We start from the raw sequence: 23,455 nt of genomic DNA, 5'->3' as shown, positions 1-23,455 counted from the left end.
AACATGTGCCCTAGAGGGATGAGATGGACATAATATAGTAGCATATATGGTCAACAAGGAAATGACATAAATGTATTATAGCATCATTTGTGGTCTTCAATGAATTGAGGCACATGTGGTGTACCACCAGCCCATGGTTATCAATAAGATGGTGCAGACACAGTGTAAAATCATAAGTGGTGAGCCAGAAGATGATGTATAGCACATGAAGATGTGCTACACATACTGGAGTGGCACATGTTATAAAGGAGATAATGAAGATTTATTATAGCTCCATGGATGGTGGTCAAGTTGATGAGGCTGACATAATGTAACATAATGCATGATTAGTGAGATGACCAAGAATATATTATATACAGTATCAAGGGGATGTGAAGACCCAGTGTAACATCAGATGTGGTTGTCAAGGTGATGCAGACACTGTAACCTGTGGTTACCAAGAATACCATATCAACATAGTGTAGTGACCAACATCACAGAGATGAGGCAGACATAGTTGCTCTCACAGCTAGTCATCAGGTAGATGGCCTATACTGTAGAATTATATGTGTTTATCAGAAAAGCCTAAATCTCTCCAGAAGAAATTAAATGTATGAGCAGATGACCTACCATCAGCTGAAGCAGTTGCAATAAGTTTTCCAGTGTAATCGAAACAGCTGTCTAGTATTTCATCATCATGGCCTGTTAGCGTTGCCACACATTTTCCATTTGAGGCATCCCACAGCTACAATACAAAAAAAAGAGGGTGACTGTGGCTTCCCATCTCGAGAACAATAATTGAAAGGAGTAGTCTTTATGACATGCTGATGGCTAGCTGAATAACTGTGCCAAGACCGTGTGCATAATTTTCACATGTTCTGTTCATTTTACCTGGATTCATGACAAGGCACACCTTGGACAAAGAGAAGACCAAAGACAGACATTTAGAATGGGTAGTGCAAATCTGCCACTACACTGGGAAAAAACTCAAAGTGCTTGTTTCACTGATTGGAGTTGAAGTGTCCTCTTCTCAAAAGCAGGTCTTCGAATGATAAGGAGTTTGATCTAAAGCTATAATTCTAGAAAATGAAAAGTATATTAAGATCATAATACATTGGATATGTAATCAAGTAATAATTCCGGAGCATAAGCTCTTAGCAACAGAAACTTAAAGGCAGGCAGACATTGTGTTGAGCCTCCTTGAGATTCATTCTAATCAAAGTTTAACAAATGAACAGTGAGACATTAAAGAAAAATAACATGCCTTTGAAAATAAGATCTTGTAATACATTTGGTTCAATTAACATTGTTTTACTATATCATAATTCCATTAAACTTTGGAGATCAGAAACTTAACATTCAAAAATACCATTTATTATTTATAAATTAATGTCCTAATTTTGCAGCACCTTTGAAATGTGTTAATGTTGTAATGAATACCTGACACAGTAAAAAGTGCACACAGGAGAACTGTAAAGCAAAGATATTTCTTGAGCTCACCATGCAGGTTTTGTCCATAGAGCCAGTTAATATCAGAGAGCAATCCCAATTGAATAAAGCACTGCTAATCTCAGCACAATGCCCGATTAAGGTATACACCTTCCTACAAAATAGAAAGGATTTACCCTGGTGAAAGAAGCCTTACTTCAGAATATGTGCACAAATAATGATGTCAAGCCCATTGGTGTAAGATTCCAAATTTTGGTTTGTATAAAATAATATCCTTGGTGACAAAACAATGATGGCTCTAGTATAGCTCAAAAACAATCAACTAGGCTACAAATTTAATTTTAGAAAAAAATATACTTAAATTTTAAGCACGCACAAATAACATTACTTAAGACTTGAGAAAGCCATGGGTAAAAAATAATACAGTTGGTCTGAAATTCTGGAAGTATCCTTACACCAGATCAGTGGGCCCCTTGGTAGTTCAGAAACTATCCATCAAATGTCCAAAAGGGCCCTCTTCTCCCACATATCTTATGGTATCCAACTTGACTGCTACGCCTGGTAATCAGCCCTCCCAACAAGATACAGGCAAGCCCAAGGTGGAGCTTTACAACACAAATAGCCTAACTTAGTTAACTTCTTAGCAACTAGAACCCAAAATAATTAGGAAGGAAATTGAAGTTGTTGGACTAAATTAAATTTGGAAAATTAGCCATGATTTTATTTACTCATGATATCCATGCCTACCATAATGACAAGCCATTGAAATTTAATTACACAGTACATGGAACAAATAATAGCCATACACCCAGGCTATTGTTAACATTCTCCTTTTATGTTGCTGTGTTGTATTATTTGTTCAGAATTCCAAGAAAGCTCACATTTTTCTTGTGGATCAGAAATATCATTAAATAATGAATTAACTTATTTTCAGTATGTCCTATTCCCATAGACTCCAAAGCACAGTTAATAGAAAGGAGATTAAACTAATGAACAGCAAAAACTGTCTTCTTAACCCTCAATCCAGACTAACAAATTCTTAAAGACAGAAAATACCTTCCGGTATCAGCTTCCCACACTGCAACTGTATGATCAAAAGATCCTGTGACGATTCTGTCTCCTGAGGTGTTAAAGGACAAAGAGATGATTTCAGCTGAATGTCCCTAGAAAGAGAGCAGATATTGCCATGCATCACCTGCAGAAAAGCAATCCCTACAAATGCACAATGTCACAGTTTAAAAGAAAATGCTAGAAAAGGCAAGACTCTATAGAGATAAAAGAGATTAGCAGTTGGCTGGGGGTGTGAATAGGAGAGACTGCAAATGGGCACAGGTACCTTTCTGGGGAAATATTAAAAACTAGAGTTTGGTGAAGGTTACATAGTTCTGTAAATTTACTAAAAGTTGACTTACACACATAAATCAAGCCCATTTAACTTAGTAAAATTAAGTAAAACTGGATTTTGTTTGTTTGTTGTAATGAGCAGGATGAGGGCATCATTTGTGAAATCAGAGAACTTTTTTTACATTGTCTTGGAAACACTTTTTAAAAGGCTGTATCCAAAAAAAAAAAAAAAGCTGGAGCACCTGGGTACAGTGCATTAAGGCTAAGTGTCTGACTTTTGGTTTTGGCTCAGGTCAAGATTTCAGGGTCCTAAAATCTAGCCCCATGTAGTGCTCCCCACTAAGCCAGGAGTCTGCTTGTCTCCCTCTCTCTCTGCCCTTCCCTTGACTTGATCTCTCTCTCTCCCTCTCTTTCTAAAATAAATAAATCTGCTAAAAACAAAACAAAAGGCTGTATATGCTTTGGCTTAACAATAAGTGAAAAAAAAAAGTGATAGGCAGGTTTGTAAAATAAAGTTCAAAACTTTAAAAGAGGATATTCTTTTTTTTTTAAAGATTTATTTATTTATTTATGATAGACAGAGAGAGACAGAGAGAGGCAGAGACACAGGAGGAGGGAGAAGCCGGCTCCATGCCGGGAGCCCGATTCAGGACTCGATCCCGGGACTCCAGGATAGCGTCCTGGGCCAAAGGCAGGTGCTAAACCGCTGAGCCACCCAGGGATCCCCTAAAAAAGGATATTCTTATAATGAATTTTTAAATATTTTATTTATTTATTTAAGAGAGAGAACAAGGTGGGAGAACACCTTGTTCTCCCCAGCTGAGCAGGGACCCTGGATGCTGGGCTCAATCCCAGGACCCTGGGTTCATGACCTGAGTTGAAGGCAGACACTTACTGACTGAGCCACCCAGGAGCCCCTTTTATGATGATTTAACATAAAATAGGCTAATAAATATCTGACCTTTGGCCTGGTTTTCAGTTGGTCACAGTCTAGGGCCAATGTATCAAACATTCTGAGACAATGGGAAGAAGCCCTTCTCTGCAGGAGACTCTGCTCTGTTTCCCTAATTATTTTAGTGAATTAACATGATTACTTTTTTTTTCAAGAGTGAAAAAGTTCATTTACAACACAAATTTCTGGTTGATTTCAAACAGCAAAAATTAAATGCAGCTGAACATTAAAATTCCGAACACACAAAATGAATGTACTTGTCCGGTGGCAGATGTAGGTGTGCAGAGGTAGATGCATCTTTTGGAGACTGTTAGGCGTCGGTCTGCAAGAGGAGGTAGTGAAGAGGCAGTGACCCACCGTGACCCACAGAACTGATGACAACGAAGATCGAAAGAGTCTACTTACATTAAGGTTGGCACTCTGAATTAAGAAGACCCCATGATGTTAGTTTAAAAAAAAAAAGTGCTGTTTCCTCTCTTTTTCAAGTGCATTTTTTACCTTTCTTGGAAAAAGCTCTCCCAGGAAAGGGGTCCTAATTTTAAATCCATTTATAATTTGAAAGGGTAAGAATTGGATTTCCTATCCAGCTGTTCCCACTGACTGGCTCAGAGAATCACCTTCTGTAGGACTGTTTGGGCTGGGGTGGGGAGAAGCAGAGGGAGCAGGTGGGAGGAAGGTGCTAGGCGTGTGGTGATGGTGACAGACAGGGGTCCCTATGGAGATACACCACCAGCTCTTGCTCTCTTGGCCAGTGCCCTTTGGCCTTTCTTCTCCTGCCACTTACTTACCCCTTGTCATGTAATACGGGAAGCTTCTAAGATGTGGGGGGGGGGGTGGTAATGGAGGAGAAGGATGTTCATCCTTTTATGGAATCTTCTAGCAAGTTTCTCCAGTTCTCCCTCTTCCTACTTGCCTTTAAGCCACATAGATGGTGCTAGGTATTACGCTATATAGTTGGTATAGCTTACAGACTGAGGCTAGTCAAAATAAAAAGCCCATGCGGCCTCCCCAGCTCCCCCATCAAAGTCTTTTGGAGTAACCAGCAAACCAACTGGTTTGAAGAGTGAACTCTTTTCACTACAGTCTGGAAAACCAATAGCTCATAAATATCTTCTCACTTAGAGCCCATTTTGTAATAAGAAGATGTATAAAGACAAACTCAAAGGATAGGCTTACGCTAAGCAATGGTTAGGGAAAATGCCAAACTCTTGAAGCTGGTGACATTATGAACAGTACGTACTCTTAAAGTGAACACTTCCTCTCCACTCTGAATGTCCCACAGTTTGGCTGTTGTGTCCATGCTTCCAGTAGCCACTAGTGTGCTTTGAGGGTTGAATGACAAACACACCTGAATTACGGGAAATTAAAGAGATTTTAGAAAGATAGAGTTTTAAATAGTTAATTTTGTATAGAAAAGCTTTTTAATTAATTTTGTATAGAAAAGCTTTTTAATTAATTTCTATACAAAATTAATTGTTAATTTTGTATAGAAAAGATGCCATCACCTTAGGTTGAGCCTAAGTCTCTTTAAAATCCACAGTGAGATACCAAGGGGCTCTATGGGTGGCCGGCTTCCCGCAGGTTGAATCCTGAAGCACTCTCCTCTTGAGAAGATGTGCTCTCCCATGTCACCCAGCTCAGGCTGGCAGGGGCACCGGCATGCCTTGCCACTTCCAGACCACAGAAGAACAAGAGTAAAAGCAAACTCATCTCCTTTGCGATTCATGTTCTCTGGCTCCCATCTTCCTTGTTGTTAACTTCACAGTCCTTTCCATCCTGCCCCTTCACTCACCAAGGACTTGGGCTATTGGCTCATGATCTCAATTCCAAGTCCTAGGTGGCCTTCATGTGAGCCATCATTCCAGTAGCCCAGACTTATGAACCCGGACTCCCTTTCATAATCACTCCTGTGGCCACATCTTGGACTTTAACATCACTTTTTCTCAAAAATTCACCACTGATACAACAATCTCTAGATCCAATTACTCAGTGCGTCCCCTTTCTTCCTTACCAAGCCATCCCCAGGATATCCTCCACCTCATGGAGATGCCTGCCTTTTCCTGTCCCCCCCCATCCCCCATTCAACTGACAGCCTGGAAACATCAGTCCTGCCAGCATCCTCAGTATCTTCACTCCCGGGCTCCCCTCTCTTTTCCGGGCACCGTCTGTAAGACTCCAAACAACTGCATCAAGCTGGCATTTCACCCACTCATTGGCCCTCCCTCACCACTCAGCTGAAGGAAACTGCATAGCAGATTACAGGTGTTGCTCCTTGGAGCTTCCCATCCTCAGCTGTGTCCTTAGCACCATCCCCTCCCTACCTGAAAGTGCCTCTGGCTCAGTACACTCTCCCTTTCCCTATTCTTGCCCAAAGTCTGTCCTCATTCTTCCCCCACAGATACCCTGGCCTCCTACTACTTCCCTGAGAAAACTATCATGGGGGACCTTCCTCACCCTGCCTTCACTTGCTTTTCATTCAGTGTCAGGTGCAGAGGGATCCCTTTGCCCTTCTGAGACCCCCTCTTGCCCACACTCCTAGGGGAGATGTGCCCACTAATTTTTCCATCCTTCTGGACTGGATGCCTCCTAGTGGCCTCCAAAGATGCTTGAGCTTTTCCCACATTAAAAAAAACCCTCGCTTGCCTCCCTGTACCCCTTTTTCAACTACCTTTTTTTCCTTTTCATAGCCAAATTCCTTGGGAAAATACTGCACCATCATCACTGCTTGCCCATTTCCCACTACGTCAACTCTTTGGAACCACTCTAGTTAAATGATCCAATGGCTCTGTCAGTCACCTCACTTAACCTCTCTGACGCCTGCAGTGCTGACTCCTTTGTTCCCTGTATTTTCTTCCTTCCAGACACAACTTTAACAGTGTTCTGCTTTTCTTCTTTAACTTCCTATGTCTTTTTTGTATCTTTTAGAAGATTCTTCTCTTCTCCATCTGCTCAAGACGCCATCACACTTTTCCCCATACTGGTCATTTTCCTTTCAGAAATTGCAATTCCCCAGTGGTTTCCATTGCCACCCCCATGCCAGTGACTCACACACCCATGTTTTCTTCCCTGACCCTGCACTCAGTTCAGCCCCAAAGGGCCTCTGTTTGGACATCATTCAGGCAGCTTTGATCAATTTAAGACACGCAAGTCATATGACCACGAGCCTGCCTTTCCTTTTATATAGAACTGGCGAATGGTACTGCCATTCCAAAGCCAGGGAATCACCCTAGGGCCCCTTTTCTCCTTCAAGCCTCAAATTTGCTTGGTAGGGCAGCCTGGGTGACTCAGCGGTTGAGTGCTGCCTTCAGCCCAGGGCCTGATCCTGGAGACCCAGAATCGAGTCCCACATCGGGCTCCTGCATGAAACCTGCTTCTCCCTCTGCCTATGTTTCTGCCTCTCTCTTTGTGTCTCTCATGAATAAATAAATAAATAAAATATTTAAAAAATCTTCCTGGCAATCCAGTCCTACCCTTCCACTCCAATCTCTCTCATATTCTCTTCACTGGCCTCATGACAGGCCCCTGTCATCTTTGTTGGAAATGCAACAAGACAGCCAGCTGGCCCCCACTTCTAATCATACTTCACATGGCCACAAGAATGATCTTCCTAAAGAGTAAACATGACCATGCTATCTTCCACCTTAAAAGTTTCAACAGTGCAGCATTAGCCACAGGATGAAGTCCAAATTCTTTAGCATAGCATATGAATCAATACTACGCCTTGCCAGCATCCTCCACTTTGATCATGCTTACCATGTGATATGGCTTTGAATGGGTTGCAGTTGCACCAAGACATGATGCCTTTACCCCAGGCAGTGGGGGTAGCACCAGGGATCCTTGCCCAGCACCTCTGACCATGGGCCACAGGCAGCTCCCCCTCCCACAGTGTGTTGCACAGCCATATTGTCATATTTTGTGCATGTCATAACAGGGGAGGTTTGGGAAGTGTTTCTGTGGCCACATGGAGTCATCTGAGTTAAAAAGCATGCCCTACTGTTGCACACCTCCCCTGGGCATTGGCCAGTGAAACTCCTGCTGCCTGGAGAACGTGCTACCTATCTGCACAGACTTTTCTTAACACCCTTCGACCAGGTGCTTCCCTCTCTGACCACACTGAACTCCCCACCTACTTCTAGCACACCTTCAACGCATCTCTGAATTTATTTTTGATGACTCTCTCCCCCTCTACTGAGCTATAAAATCCCTGCAGGTAAGAACCATGTGTGATTCTATTTGGTAGGCCAAGCACACAGGCCAGGACTCAATACATAGTTAATATTTAGTAAATATTTATTGGGTTGATGTTGTTGACTATGAAAATTATCAATCTTCCTAGGAACTATATATAAAGAGAACTTTTTCACAATTCCAAGGGAGTGGGAGAATGAGGATTATGTCTTTCTTATGACTTTGCCAAATTGCTTACTCTATGTCTTGGCACCTTCAACTGTAAAATGGGGAAATATCTAGCTCTTAAGGTTGCTATGAGGTGCAATGAAGCTAATATATGTGAAGGGCTTACATATTAGCACAAAGTTGTCCTTTGTGCACATTGAGTACCTTAATGGTCAGTTATAATTTTGTATTGCATTTTCCCCCAGTGTTTAGCAAAAATATTAAACATAGCATGAGCCCTTATTGTATGCCTATACCAAGAATCCGAAGGATAAATATAAATAAATCTTATTCCTAAAATAAGCAGCTTGTTTATTTTTAAAAGCTATCATTTGTCCCATAGGGTGCCAATTATCTCACTAATTGTTATAAGATGTAACACAGAATTGGCCAAGGGCAAGGTCTTCCCAACAGCGAAAGACACTTAGACTATCAAACTATTTATGCAAATTCGGGTTCTAATGATATCCAGAAAACAATCAGCCTACATATGTCACATGTTATTAAAAAAAAGTTACTTTAAAAGCTATTTTAAGAATTTTACCAACCCTCATCAACTCAGTCCTTTAAAAGCAAGTCACTGAAAAAGAAAAGGTCAGGTTGGCCATTGTACTCAAATGTTTATCATATTGCACGTCCACTTAGTCAATGCAGGGTATAGGTCTTTGACGACAACTGCAAGATATAAAAACTCAAATAGTTTGTAAATTACAGTAATGCCACCATATAAAATATATATAAACTAAAAATACTGGATATAATTGTAAAATTAATCATAAAGGTAGAACCACTATTTGTATAATGGACTAATAAAAAGAAATAGCAGTGATGTGTTGATGCAGGTCCATCAATAGTAACAAATGTACAGTTTTGATGGGAGGTGTTGATAATGGGACATGCTTAGGGTGGGGGTGCAGGACTGCGGGAGCATATGGGAAACCACTATAGCTTCCACTCAGTTTTGCTGTGAATCTAAAACTACTCTAAAAAATAAAGTCTATGAAAAAGAAAGAAAGAAAGAAAGAAAGAAAGAAAGAAAGAAAGAAAGAAAGAAAGAAAGAAGAGAGAAAGAGCAACATAAAAGTGTAATAAAATAAAATATACTCACTATTTCTGCTGTGTGACCCCTAAAGGTATGGTAACACTTTCCCGTTTCTACACTCCACAGCTTACAAGTCTTATCGAAGGATCCAGTGGCAATTTTGTCACTAAGATTTTAAAAAAATGGGTTTTGAAGACAAATTCAAGCACAGGATATGATACACTGAATTAAGACAAGATATTAATACATGGGTCTGTCTACTCAGAAATTTACTTTGTAAAACAATAAATAACTTTACATTTGTTTCAGTGGACAACAAAATTAAGGCCTAATTTTTCAATAGTATCAGTTTGCATGTTTAATTTTAAATATTTTATATTGAAGGCATAAATTTATGTTTGGGATTACAGTAAGTTTTTAAATTGCCACAATGAATATGGCACAAAATTTAGTTTAGAAAATTATTACCAAATGGAAACAAATAATGTATGAGTTGCAGGAACATAGAAAAATTCTATTAGTAGGTCTACTGACAAGGCTAATTTTGAATTTAAAAGAAGAAGAATGAAAAGATATAAATCCAATTAACCGTATGGCTAGATAAGGTTTTGAGAACTTAGTGTCTCCCTGGGAAAATAATGCCAATATTACTCTGATTGTAAGGTCTTTGAACAAGAAGGAGGATTTAGAGAGGAAATAGGGTAAAGACCTGTCCCTTTCAAACAAAAGGTTTCCCGGGTATACTGTGGGGCAGGGTTACTGTCAACACCCGACAGCTAAGAGCGGGTTGACCTGTTTAACCTGTGATCGTAGAACTAAATCTTTTCCTTTACCGTTGACCCCTGTCTCTTACACCAAGTCATCAAAATGTTCACCCAACTGGGTCATCAATTACAGTTAGAGCTCATTGTTCAAAACCGTGAAGGGATTTATGACCCAAAATGCATATCCTAAGGCAATTTATATGTGCTTGGCACAGTTGCAGAATTTATATTTTGTCCAAACTAACACTGATGCCCTGTATCTCTCCTTTGTTCTCAGGCCAACCACGTAGTGTTTCTGTGGTCTTTGAGCTAATGGGAGTGAGGTCCTTTCTGTCATGCTCCAGGGACAGTTTGTTCTGGAGAATACCCACCCACCTAGAGCTTCCTAACACTCAAAGCTGCTTATCAACCCAAGGTCTGCACTGGCTCTCCTCCATCCAGTCTAGGCATTCCTCATCAGCTGTTGACGTCCACTGGGATATGGTTAGTTTAGAACACTAAACTTCTGCTCGGATGTGCTGAGAGCCCCGTGTGCTCTTTATCAACTTTTTCCCTCCATTTTCCATCCCTCCTGCTCCTCAGACATATCGTCTCAGGTTGCTGTTGTTTCTCAATCAATACCTGTTTGATCACACACTGCTCTCTAGTTCCATATGCCATTACATGATAAAAGATAATACCAATGACATATTTTTTAGAATTACTTTGTTGAATCAAAGCTTACTCCCGACCTAATGTATAAAACATATAAACACTAAACTGGTTGAAATTCATCTCTCTCCCCACCCCCTCCCCTTCTCCTCTCTTTTGTTCTCTTTCTTCCCCTCTCCTCTCTTTCTCTCTCTCTCTCTCTCCCTTCTCCTCTCCCCCCCCCCCCCACACACACATGCACATGTTCCCTCTCATTCTTTGGTGGCTATCTTGAACTCACTCTACTGAAACCCCAATGCCCCCAAATGCCATGGAAAATGCTGCTTTAATCCATACATAAATCAGCAGACTCTGTAATTGGACAAGTGAGTTTTTCATTAGGGGGTCTTGATAGAGTCCAACAGCAGAACCAAAAGAGGAAGCATTCTTTACCTCTCTATCCCCAAAAAACTTTGTTCTCAGACATGCAGAAATATCTTATCTTTTAAGTAGCCTATTATAGGACATGGTATTATATTATAGAGAATATACTTTTAAAGTCCTTTAAATAACATTGCAATTAGAGTAGGAATTATACCAGAAGTAAAATATTCTATCATATATAATTTCAATAAAATCTTCCTCTCCCACAGGTTGGTGCAATAAGGTATTATAAAAATCACATTCTCTACAGTGTATAACTGCATACATCGCAGTTAAGTTTTCGGTAATGTAATTGGAATATTTAATCATTTTAAATGTACCAATTAACTTTGTGCCATCACAATTGATGTGTTTTAAAAGTGTGTAACATTTTAAAGAGATGTAATGACATTAGCAACCTACATACCAAGTTTTTAATATTCATGGGATAAAATTTCGACTCTAAGTGCATCAGATTTTTATAAAACTCCCTTTATTGCCCCTGCCACTATCCTACACTACTTTCATCATCTCCTGAATCTATCACTTTATCTGTCTCCAAACTAATCTCCTTGCCTCCTGTTTCATCCCTTCTCACACCCTCCGGCCCCCTGTCTCTGCCAGAACAGCTCTCCCAAAATAGCACTTTCATTGAGTCCCTCCTTCATTCACAAAGCTTTCATCAGAACTCGGTCTTCCAGAACAGAGTTCAAACTACACAGAAAGCTCTGATCTCGCCCACTTTTGTTTCTCACCAGAAAATGTGCACTAGAGAGCCAGGGGAGCCAAAGTCCCACCTAACCTCTGGAGCTGCAGGGTGCCCTCACCCACGATGCCCTCCCCGCTTCCCTCCGTCTTTCACCTTCCACGCTTCTGCTTGAGCCCCATATCTTCCACAAAGCCTCTATCAGGAGAAATCACACAAATCTTTCTCCTCTTAACTTTTAAACCATTTACTGTTGTGTTCTAGTCATCATAATACTATGGTAAAAGACACGTATTTATAGAAACAGCTTGGTGAATGGAAAAAAGTCAAAGTGAGCCATCACGAGAAAAGACGCAACGTTCAGATTTTTTTACGCAAATATGCAAAGCCATGGCCTTTTCTTTGGCCAGCCAGAGCTCATTATCTGTCTTAGAGAAATTATATCCAACATCTACAACCACCCAATTTTTTCTTAAAAATGGCATGAGAACTTAAACATGCTTGCAGAATCTGAGCACAAAATTTTTCTAAATGTTTCAGTGTGTTTTCTAATTTTTACATTGCTCTCATCTACAACTTCATTTAGTAGTGATTTTTTTCAAAGATTTACCTTATCTATGTATTCACACACAAAGAAACCTCAACAGCTTTATTTTCACATTCATTATTTCATTAGTTTAAGCAATACTTAATTAAATTCCATAATTACAATTGAAAGCACAGCCAACATAAGCAGTTTTATGTAAAAACACAATTAAATCTTGGTGGGCCTACCACCTAACCTGTGGCAAGAGAAGCTGAGCATACCGGTGAGTGGGTGGCCCAGTGGGTGGCCCAGTGGGTGGCCCAGTTGCTACAAGCATTCAGGGAGCAGAAGGATAGCTAGAGGACTAACTCAAACTGCTGAATCAGTTAACTAGACATTGGTTTAAAAGGCCATTATATTTTGTACTGTTGTGTTACTGTACACATTTTTTTCTGCTAAAGACTGTAAATTAACTTCTAAACAAGGCAAACCATGTTATGTGGGTGTGTCACATTCTCCAGAAGCCAGTGCTGTAAATATCAGTAGGACCTGCCTGTCAGGGAATTAATTCCCAAGAGAAGGGACTCAATTCTGCCTGAACTTGGACTCTTGCTCTCCTCTTTATTACCAGGTGATCCCAGGAAGGGAACTTGAACTTTATATACTTTATATGAGAACAGTAATACCTATCCCGAAACTCCTGTAAGCATTGAAGAAGATAATTAAAAGGCTTTCAGAGCACACATCAGGCACTTGACAAATTTTAGTTCTCTCTTCCTTTCCTCCTCCAATAAATGGAGGGAGAGAAGAATAAACAAATTAATGGATTTATAAGGAATAAATGAATGAGTGAGAGTCTTTTTACCCATAAGGATTGTTGAATGCTATGGCATAAACTACATTCCTGTGGCCCTCCAGGGTGTGAAGCTCCTCTCCAGATGCAGTGTCCCAGAGTTTACACGTCCGATCATAGCTTCCTGTGATAAAGCTAACACAAGGAATATAAATCAATCATAAAGTGACAATAGCAGTGTGTTAATAAAGACCTCCTTTGTTTTAACCTGCAAGATTGTAAGCCCATTTTTATTGCTTTTTATAATGGAACTTGTGTATGTAGAACAGTAAATTAGGAACAGTATCTAAATCTTTTGATTAGAAACTTTCTAATTTATCCCTACCTCAAAAAGGAGTCACTAAATAAAATAAAGAATATCCAATAATCTTTCTAATAATATAAATAATTAATAATTAAATAGTGGTCATCAATAACATTTTCTGAAACTCTGACATATCTCAATAGACAGCATCATTCTTCCCATTGGTCAGACCATAAAATCTTAGCACCATCTTTGATTCCTCACTTTCCCTCACATCCCACACACAATCTATTGGTAAATTCTGTTAGCCCAATCTCAAAATATACTTCTAATGTGGCCACTTGCCACCAGGCTTCATTGCCTCTATCTCTTGCCTCAACAAATGAAACCATCTTCTAATGGGTGCTAGCTCACACATGATCTTTCTAAGTCTATTTTCCACATTGAAACTGGAGTTATTTTTTTTAACCTTTCCTTTCCTAGCTGGCTTCCTAGCAATCTAGAGGAAAATCCAAACTTCTTCTTATGGCCCACAAGGCCAGCAGCATTGGCCATCTCTGGGACCTCAATTTGGCCCAAAAGCACACCCCTGAACAGCCACATTTACCTTTGATAGTTTCTAAAGAATTCATTTATTTTTTCTTTTCTATACATGCTAATTCTTCCATCCATCTGGTTTACTGCCATCATCCCCAGGACCTGGAACGTGACTAGCAAACTAGTAAAAGTTCAATGAATATTTACCTAAGATTTGCAATCCTCTAACATGAATATTTGACTACAGGAATAATTAGTATGTTGGCCTCTCATATTATAAAGTAAAATAACAGTATCTTAGTTATTCCCTAAATATTCCATTAGGAAAGATACTTCTCCAACACAGAAAAAAAAAATGCATGAAATTAGAAAGCCAGTCTCTATGTCAAGTGGTAATGATAAAAGTTGAACACAAATCCTGATATCGAAACTCAAGTAAGTGAAAGGGTTGACAAGGCAGTGTATCTTTGAATCTTCTCTAGGTATTTCCTTCTAGCTTCTTTGTGGATGTAAATTGGTACAATCATGATGGAAGACAGGATAGTGGTTCCAAAAAAATTAAAAATAGAACTACCATATGATCCAGCAGTCTTACTTCTGGGTACGTATCCAAAAAAAAATGAAATCGGAACCTCATAGATATATTTGCACTCTCATGTTCTTTGCAGCATTGTTCACAGTAGCCAAGATACGGAAACAACATAAATGTCCATCAAGGAATGAATGGAATATTATTCCATAAGAAGGAAGGAAATTTTGCCATTTGCAACAACATGGATGAACTTGGAGGACATTATTCTAAGTAAAATAAACCAGACATGGAAAGACAAATATGTCTGATCTCACTTATATGTAGAACCTTAAAAAAAAAAGTCAAATTCATAGGAGCAGAGAATAGAACAGTAGTCACCAGGGGCTGGGGAGTGGGAGAAATGGAGAGATGCTGGTCAAAGGGTGTAACATTGCAGATATGTGGGATGAGTAAGTCTAGAGATGTTATACACAGGTATGATGACTAAAGTTAATAATATTGAATACTGGAAATATGCTGAAAGAATACATTTCAAGTGCTTTCTTTACACAAAATAGTGGTAACTGTGAAGAGTTAATACGTTAAATAACTTGACTATAACAATTACTTTATTATGTATATGTATGTCAAATCATGTTATGCACCTTAAATATATAAAGTTTATTTTTTTAAAAGGACGTTTTTATTCCTTAGTTGTTAAAAATTAGACATAAGGAATAGAAATGGAAATACAGAAATACATAGGTGGAACATAGGGGATTCTCAGGGCAGAGAAACTGCTCTGTGTGATGCCTTAATGGTGGATACCTGTCATTACATGTTTGTCAACCCATAGAATGTACAAAAGCAAAAGCAACCCCTAATGTAAACTACGAACTTTGAATGAAAATGATGTGTTTGTCAATGTAGGTCTATCAACTGTAAGAAATGCACAAGTCATTGGGGGAAGATGACAAGGAGGAAATCTGAGGGTGTGTAGGGGCCAGGTATACATGGCAAATATCTGTACCTTCCACTCAATTTTGCTATAAACCTAAAACTGCTTTAAAATTCTAATACATTTTTAATAATTTTTTTTCATTTTAAAATCTTAAAATTTTAAGGGCGTCTGGATGACCCAGTTAAGAGTCTGCCTTTTGGGACCCCTGGGTGGCTCAGCGGTTGAGCACCTGCCCCTGGTTCAGGGTGTGATCCGCGGTCTCAGGATAGAATCCCACATTAGGCTCCCTGCCTGGAGCCTGCTTCTCCCTCTGTCTGTGTCTCTGCCTCTCTCTCTGTGTCTTTCATGAATAAATAAATAAAATCTTAAAAAAAAAAAAAAAAAAGAGTCTGCCTTCTGCTCAGCTTATGATCTCAGGGTCCTGAGATTGATCCCTGCATCCAGCTCCCTGCACTGAAGGAAGTCTGCTTATCCCTCAGCTTTTCCCTCTCCTTCTGCCCTTCCTCCCCCACCTCCGCTTACATGCACACTCTCTCTAACTCTCTCAAATAAATAAATAAATTTTTTAAAAATTTAAAATTTAGAATAAATAAATTTAAGAGAACCTTACCAAGAGCCCGATTTATTAAGTGCAACATTAGTCAATGGCAGTATGTGTGCTCTGAGAACCTTCAATGAAAGAAAACATCATGTGTTATAGACTCAAAAAAATTAAGTTTAACTCATTAATCTTAACTTCAGACTAATCAAGACATTCAAGTTTGTCTTCGTTACACATAATAAATGAACAAAAATTCACTATCTGGACAAATGAGAAAAAAATACATTGTGCCTTCTACTATTAAGACCAATAATACATTTGGTAGTTACAAATAATTACAAAAACATAATTGGATCTGTTTTCTATGAATTTACTTGTAAAATAAATTATTGCTACTAAATAAGATATCAAATAGCACTAATTTATAACACTTTCTTTTAAATATTGCACATGATAATACACCAAACATGTTTCAAATATAGATTTTAAAATCTGTTATTATTTTTGGAATCCTAAAGCTCCTCTAGAGTCAGGATATGTCTCATTTTATGTATCTTTCAATTCTTGCATTGTCAAGCATGAAATGGATGCTTAACATTTATCAAATGAACATAAATAAATTGGGTAGTCTGTTTATCGATAGAGTGATTGGCTAGGCTGGGACAGTCCCAGTTATATCTACTGCAGGAGTATAATTACTAATAGTATCCCTTTTCACTATCAAAAATGTTCCCTTTGGAGGATAAATTACAAGGTCATGTGAGTTATAGAACTCATATTTGCAGTTAAATAGTGCCACCTGCTGGAAGAAAGGTATCACAAGAATAATTTCTTTATCTTTCAATAATATATTGAAGGGATGACTACAAAAGATTGAATATTTTGTATCAAAGAGAATATGTCAAGTATATAAATAATAATTACATTTTCTTATTATTTTATTTAAGTCATAAGAAGAAAAACAGTGTAATATGAATCAATATCAGAATAAACTATTAAATATTGTTAAATAATTAAGAAAAACTAAAAGCTGTTCCTGAATAAGTGACTATATTTGTTATACTTTTAATTTAATCAACATAAGCTGTAGAGAAACATAGCTATATTTATACCACATTAAAATTATCATATAAGTCATATCAAATAATTTACTGAAATATATTTAGTTCTCATGGAGCTGAAAATATTAAATATTGACATACCATGAAATACAACCTCTTAATTTACTCCAACTGAAAAAATATTTAATTATTCAGTAACTTAAAACTACCTTAATGGTCATCCTTTAAATTTAACATTGTAAAGAACAGCCAAACTTACTACAAATCCTTATTTAACTTCTCAAGAAATAAATGTTTGAATTTCAGTCAGTCAATAAACAAACACTAATTGAGACTTAGTCTCGGCAAATATATGTGAGGCACAGAGAGAAAGAGAAAATATAAACCGCATTTTGTCTCAGATTTATAGGATACCAGCTAATTCATTGAAGTTCTTCTGTTTATTTTTTTAAAAAAAACAAGCATTACCTTAAAAAGATAGAATGTGTGGTTGCTGTGCTGTCTGAGTTTATCCTGTAATCTCTGAATTAAAAGCTTTACTTGCTCTGATCTTGAAGCTGTGATTAGAGGCTCTGCTTTCTGTATTTCTTCTACTAGGGCATTGACTTCAGTGCTGAAATTCACAAAAGAAAAAACTTACTTTTTTCTATACCAAAATTTGCATACACATGCATTCCATGAAGAACTGCATTGAGTTATGAAACATTTTTGTAAAATTTGTCAAAACATCATTAGCATTATTAAGAGATTTCTAAGGAAAAGATACACATGAATAAAGAAGTCGAGCCTGCACGAAAGTGGCTTGGGTTCTTCAGAATGCCTCGTCATGAGCCAAGTCTTCTGTGGAAGGTGTGCAAGGATTCTGATTTGCTCACCTGAGAAGGTCAAGTGCATATGGTTCTGGTTCTGGACATAAACTCTTTATTTTTTTTTCCTGTTTTTTTTTTTTTGTCTCTTTAATGAACATGTACGGAATGTTCCTGCGATGACTATATTTTGTACCTTACATACATTCTCTTGTTTAATCCTGTAGCAAGAGCTAATTTAAGGCTTTTATCACAATGATTTCAATGAAGAAGAAACTGAGGTTTGGAAAGGTTAAGTTTTAAATATTTTTTTAGGGAAAGAGAAAGGACCTAACCAAAAATGGCCATTCAAAGAATGATGATGTTGATTACTATTTTGTATGGGCTATGACATTGTTTTCAAAAAAGAAAAAAGCTGCTCTGAAAAGTACAGTCAAATTTCCCCCCCAGTATTCAAATAATCTATAGCAATGCTGATCAATTTTGCTAGTGCAGAATATTAATTGTTCAAGACAGAGAATAATGTCTATAAACCACAAAACAGCTAAAATAAGGTCATTTCACAAGACATGTGACAACCATGGATCAAAAATGCACTGTCTGTCCCCTCCCTTCAAGAATGGACTCCTGGCCCCTCTGGGAGGGGGGTGCTTCGCTAACTGACAGCCTCCAGCTGCAGCTTCTTCAGAATCCACCTCAGCATTGGAGCCTGGGGGCATCATGCCCTCCTCTGATGACCCTCAGCCCAGGGCTGAACAAGTGCACAGTGCACTAGTCATTTTTGTCCCGAGAGGGACTCTGGCCCTCAAGCTTTACCCGGGAGCTCCCCTGTGGGCTGGTAGAGACTCGGCTCACATCTGCATCATCGTGGTCAGTGGCTCCTCATGCGGAACTCTGCTTCACTTCCTGTCACAGATGCCACTTCTCAATAACCTGACACCCACCTACCTCTCCTATCTCTGTCTCAGCAGCTGCTTCCCAGAAATGTAAACTCTGATAAGCACACCTCTGCTCTTCGTAAATAAACAGTTCCTGAGCTCCAGACTGTGTAAGGGACTGAGGTAGAAGACAATTCACCCCACTAACATTTACTGAGTCCCTTCTACAGCTAGGCCCTGGGAGGGTCAAAGACACAGCACCTGCTCTCAAGAAATACGATCAATTAGAATAGGAGGTGAATATTTAGAAAAGAAATGAGTCATAGACAGTTTATAATGACTTTGATAAATGCCGAGACAGCCAGTTGGCCAAAGACTCACACCTTCCTGAGAATAAAGAAGATAATAATACCTCTTGGAAGAGTTTCCAAAAATTTTTATAGGTCAAAACAGATTTCCCAGCAAGATCCAAATTAACCAGATGTTTAATCTGACCCATCTCACCCCTGTGGTATTCTAATTGCTCTTTTCAGTACTGTAACTCTACTATGTCCCGTGTCATGTAAATGTTTCTATGCACAGAATTCTTCCAAGATTCTGGAGCAGAACCAAAAATAAGATCCATGTTTTTTTTTTTTTTTTTTTTTACTTTGAGACATTTATATACTCCAGAGCATGACTACAGCATCCTAAGGATCTATACTGTTTTAAATATGAGATCTGTGTTTTCCTGAATCTCTAGCTGGAAGTTATTCTCTCATATAAACATTTATCTGTGCCACTCATATGATGTTCTGTTTTGTGCAGGTGTGTTTCTCAAACTGGACAACACATCCATTAAAGCAGGGATTACAGCCTCTCATCAAATCTAACCTGGAGCTTTGCACATAGAAGGTGCAAATCACATCATTACCAACTAAATAAAGGAACATCTAACAAAGGAACTTTCTACATGCTGGCATAATCAGTAATATGTGCCAGTCACAAAAATAGCTGACAATCTTGACTTGATCTTAGACCTTGTCTTCCCTGAAAACTAGGTAAAACAATGATTTGTTGTGGATGAAATTTGATGCCATTATCTCTGCCACCATTTATTCTTTAATTAAAAAATGAACGGTTGAGTACCTTCTCTGAGCAGTCATCTGGAACAAGAAGTGAACTCCACATCAAACCCATCACCCTCTGAACCACAGCCTGTCCTTACCCTCAGACAAGTTTCGGGACCTCTCAAGTAGCCACAACCATGAGGAGCCAGGAGGCTGCTAGAGAGCAGCCAGTCTACTGTTTAATTGTGGTTATAAGAGGGGTCCCTTTGCTGTCATTCTGTTCCTCTCCCTACTAATCATGACAAAGTAGAATGGTCACAATGGAAAATAACTTGTTTCACTGGCCAACAACTCTGAAACACATATCGTGGTATTTTTGTTCTTTTTCAAAATTTTCTCCCACTCAGAATATCTTTACCTGATCTGAACCCATGGGCTTCTGCAGAATAATCACTAATCTGATTCTGTCCCTTGAAGTGAAGTTTTGCACAGGACTTTTTTTCTTTGAGTCTTGCATAGGATTTCCTAAAGGACTGAATTCTGGGCAGCATGATTTCACACGAGGATTTCCTCAGGGTGCCCCACAAGCTTCAGAGACAGACAGGATCCTCCCTAACCTGCCCCATGACAATGAGGAGGACAGAATGCAGTCAGCCCTGTGAAGTGTTTTTCTACCAGGAAAGTAACAGATTCAGTAGTATTCTTAAAATTCTAATAATCAGTATTCCTCAAAAATGTTAAGGTCATCAAAAAAAAGGGACATCTGAGAGACTGTCACCACCACGAGGAGCCTGGGAAGACTTGAATGAAATGTAACATGGTATCTTGGGAGAGAAAAAGACCAGGAGGTAAAAAACAAGGACAATTGAATAAGATATGGTCTTTAGTTAGAAATAATATATATCAATACTAGTTCACTAATTATGACCAATGTACCACGTGAATCTACGATGCTAATAATAAGGGATGCAGGGCATGAGGCATGTGCGAACTCGTGTTTTCACAACTTTCTAAAACTATCCTAAATTAAAAGATTAAAAACAACAACAGGTCTATTTAAGATGAAAAAGGGGCAGACTAACCATCCTTTTCCCATCTCCTCCTCACCCAGTAAGACTCTGGAGCAGAACTCACTGAAGCAAATAGGAAAGAACACAGCACAGAATGTTGTTTTAGCCATGTATTGCCTGTGTTCATGCAGCTCATCTACATATCACTCTGTGTCAGCATTTTCCAATAAAAAAAAAAAAAAACACCTGGATATAAAACCCAGGTTGCATTACATAGCTAGTTTACCTGGGACTGAGGTTGAGCAAATCTATGGATTTGGTCTTCAATTCTCCATTCTTTTCATATTCCAACATAATTCCTATAAAAAATAAGCAAATGTGTTATAAAAACACTTATGATGACAATGAATGTCACAAGTTAATCTATTTGCCATAATTTTTTTCATTTCTGTTTTTTAAGTTTTAGAATTACTCAGCATAAAACATATGCAGTGATGTCTGATACTAAAATAAGAATGTGTGAACTCCACTTTTCCCTAGTCCTCCTTCTAAATACAGCTAAATATCCTTGAAATTATTCAATGCTAAAATAATCAAAGGTTGGTAGAGGGTAAACTGACTAGGGTCTCAGGACTTGAGCAATGACAGTGTGGTGAGTTCCTAGGGTTTCTTTTTACCTCCCATATACCCTTAAAGTAGAAAACCGAACAACTTGGAGCCTGGAACTACCAAAAAGCATAGACAACAAAACCCAAGCAACAGTAAAGCTAGCTCTCTGTGGCCAAAGGACCAGGCAAAGGGAAGTCAAAGAACTAATTTGGAGCCTTAAGCCCTGCTCCACAACTGGAGCTCCTTAGGCAGTCTGATCCCCCAGGGGAAATCCCTGAGCTTTCCCAGTCTCCCTGCAAAGCTAGGCCCTAGCAGTAGTCTGATGTGTCTGCAACATCCCAGTAACAAAGCCCCAGACTTCCTCGACACCTTCAGGTGGGGCCCCAGGGGACCACCTAATCTGTCTATGGCAGCTACAAGAAAGTCTTAGGATCACTCAGACTCCATCCTGCAACCTAGCCATTGGTGGGCAGCTTCCTCCACCTGCAAAAGGGGCAGTAGTGAAGTCCTGGGATATCCTGTATCTCACACCACATTCACGCACTGAAGCAGTGTCTTCCAGCCTTTTAACCAGTGGTGTCACCCACCAGGCCTAGAGTCTTGTCCCTGTCCCTCCACTCCCCCCAAGGTCATTCAGTGAGAGCAGGCATACTGGGAAGTACCTTCCATCCTGCAGGTGGCACCAACTGGAACTGGGCAAGAGCCTTAGCAACACCAGAAAAATGAAGCAGACCAGAATATTGTAAGGGCTCAAAAAACTAAGCTGCCATTGGAACTAAAACCCATGAAGTAGACCAGAACCTCTATGTTACACCTAAACATGGTGACAGTAGATTCAGATAGGATCAAGAGCCTCCTAACATAGGAACCAAAATGTCCAGGACACAATAAACAGGAAAAAAAAATCACCCATCACACCAAGAACCAGAGAAAGACAACCAACAAAAACAAATATGTAGGTGAATCAGATGCTGGAATTATTTGACAAGGATTTTAAAGGAGATGTCAAAAATACTTCAGTAACCATTTACAAATTCACTTGAAACAAATGAAAAAATTGAAAAATCTCAGAAAAATAAAAGTTTTTTAAGCAAACTGGAATGGAAATTATAGAACTGGAAAGTTTAATGGGCAAAATGAAAAACTTGTTGAATAGGCTCAGTAGGAGAATGGATATGACAAAGGAAAGAATCAGTGAACTTGAAGACAAATCAATAGAATATATTCATTCTGAACAACAGAGATAATTTACATGGGGGAAAAACTGAACAGAACCTCTCATCCACTTTATCGTACTACTTCTATAAATATGGGCCAGTGGATCTCAAAAGCTTCGATCTTAGGACTGCTTTATACTCTTTCAATTATTGAGGACACAAAAGAGTTTTTGTTTTTGTAATATTTTTGTATTAAAACTGAGAATTTTTAAAATTATTTATTAAACTGTCATAAAATAGCCATAATAAAGTCATAGCATGCTAATGTAAATAACATATTTTATAGAAATAACTATCATCATTTTACACTTTTGCAAATTTCTTTCATAACTGGCTTAATTAAAGACAGCTAGATTCTCATCTCTGCTCCTGCATTCAAGCTGTTCCCACGGTGTTTCAATGAAGTATATGGAAAAAAATCTGGCCACATATAAATATGCAGTTGGAAAATGAAGAAATAAAATAATTGCATTTCCAGATAATCATGGATAACCTTCTTTAATACTACATCAAAACTTAACAAGCAGTGATTCATTAAGATTGGTTGCAACATAGGATCCGAAACCACATCAAATAATTCTTCATACTCTGTTACATTAAAATTCATTGGTATATCTCAGACTTTTAAAGGATATTTTATTCATATATGGTTACATATCATGCACCAGACATCTGAAAAACATTAGTTTACTGAGTTATGCCCATCTTCTAAATGGTGACATTTGTCATCATACAATATCCCCCCAAAAAATCATAGTTTTTAATATCACTTCTAATATCTATCATCAGAGAACTCTTTCACTGATCAGTAAGCTGCCCAGCTCACGGCAGTAGATAAGTTTTTTGAAATTCTAATTTTTGCTTGAAAGCTCAAATTTTATCACTGGCAAGAAATGCTGACAGTCTGGCTTGAAAGTTCCAGGCTCGCTTTGCTAGTTTTCAAACAAAATGTCTTCCAAATATCCAAA

At 38.6% G+C, this 23,455-nt stretch overlaps 1 protein-coding gene across 3 annotated transcripts in view; it reads right to left on the bottom strand.

Moving 5' to 3' along the window:
• DAW1 (dynein assembly factor with WD repeats 1) overlaps window positions 1–23,455 on the bottom strand; it is a 45,650-nt gene that overhangs the window by 11,697 nt on the left and 10,498 nt on the right. For 2 of the 3 annotated variants that reach the window (XM_072796543.1, XM_072796545.1), the window contains exons 2-10: window positions 20,948–21,020; window positions 17,387–17,531; window positions 15,927–15,985; window positions 13,076–13,198; window positions 9,228–9,327; window positions 4,965–5,072; window positions 2,485–2,591; window positions 1,480–1,582; window positions 610–724 (exon numbers count right to left, since the gene is read on the bottom strand). In XM_072796543.1, the coding sequence (XP_072652644.1) occupies window positions 610–724; window positions 1,480–1,582; window positions 2,485–2,591; window positions 4,965–5,072; window positions 9,228–9,327; window positions 13,076–13,198; window positions 15,927–15,985; window positions 17,387–17,531; window positions 20,948–21,020 (933 nt within the window). The remainder of the gene's footprint in view (window positions 1–609; window positions 725–1,479; window positions 1,583–2,484; window positions 2,592–4,964; window positions 5,073–9,227; window positions 9,328–13,075; window positions 13,199–15,926; window positions 15,986–17,386; window positions 17,532–20,947; window positions 21,021–23,455) is intronic. The other variant, XM_072796544.1, reaches the window with a different exon arrangement.

The sequence above is a fragment of the Canis lupus genome, chromosome 24 (assembly GCF_048164855.1).
Source record: "Canis lupus baileyi chromosome 24, mCanLup2.hap1, whole genome shotgun sequence".
Classification (NCBI taxonomy): domain Eukaryota; kingdom Metazoa; phylum Chordata; class Mammalia; order Carnivora; family Canidae; genus Canis; species Canis lupus.
Note: the sequence above shows the minus strand (reverse complement) of the source record. Positions and strands in the feature narration are given on the sequence as shown.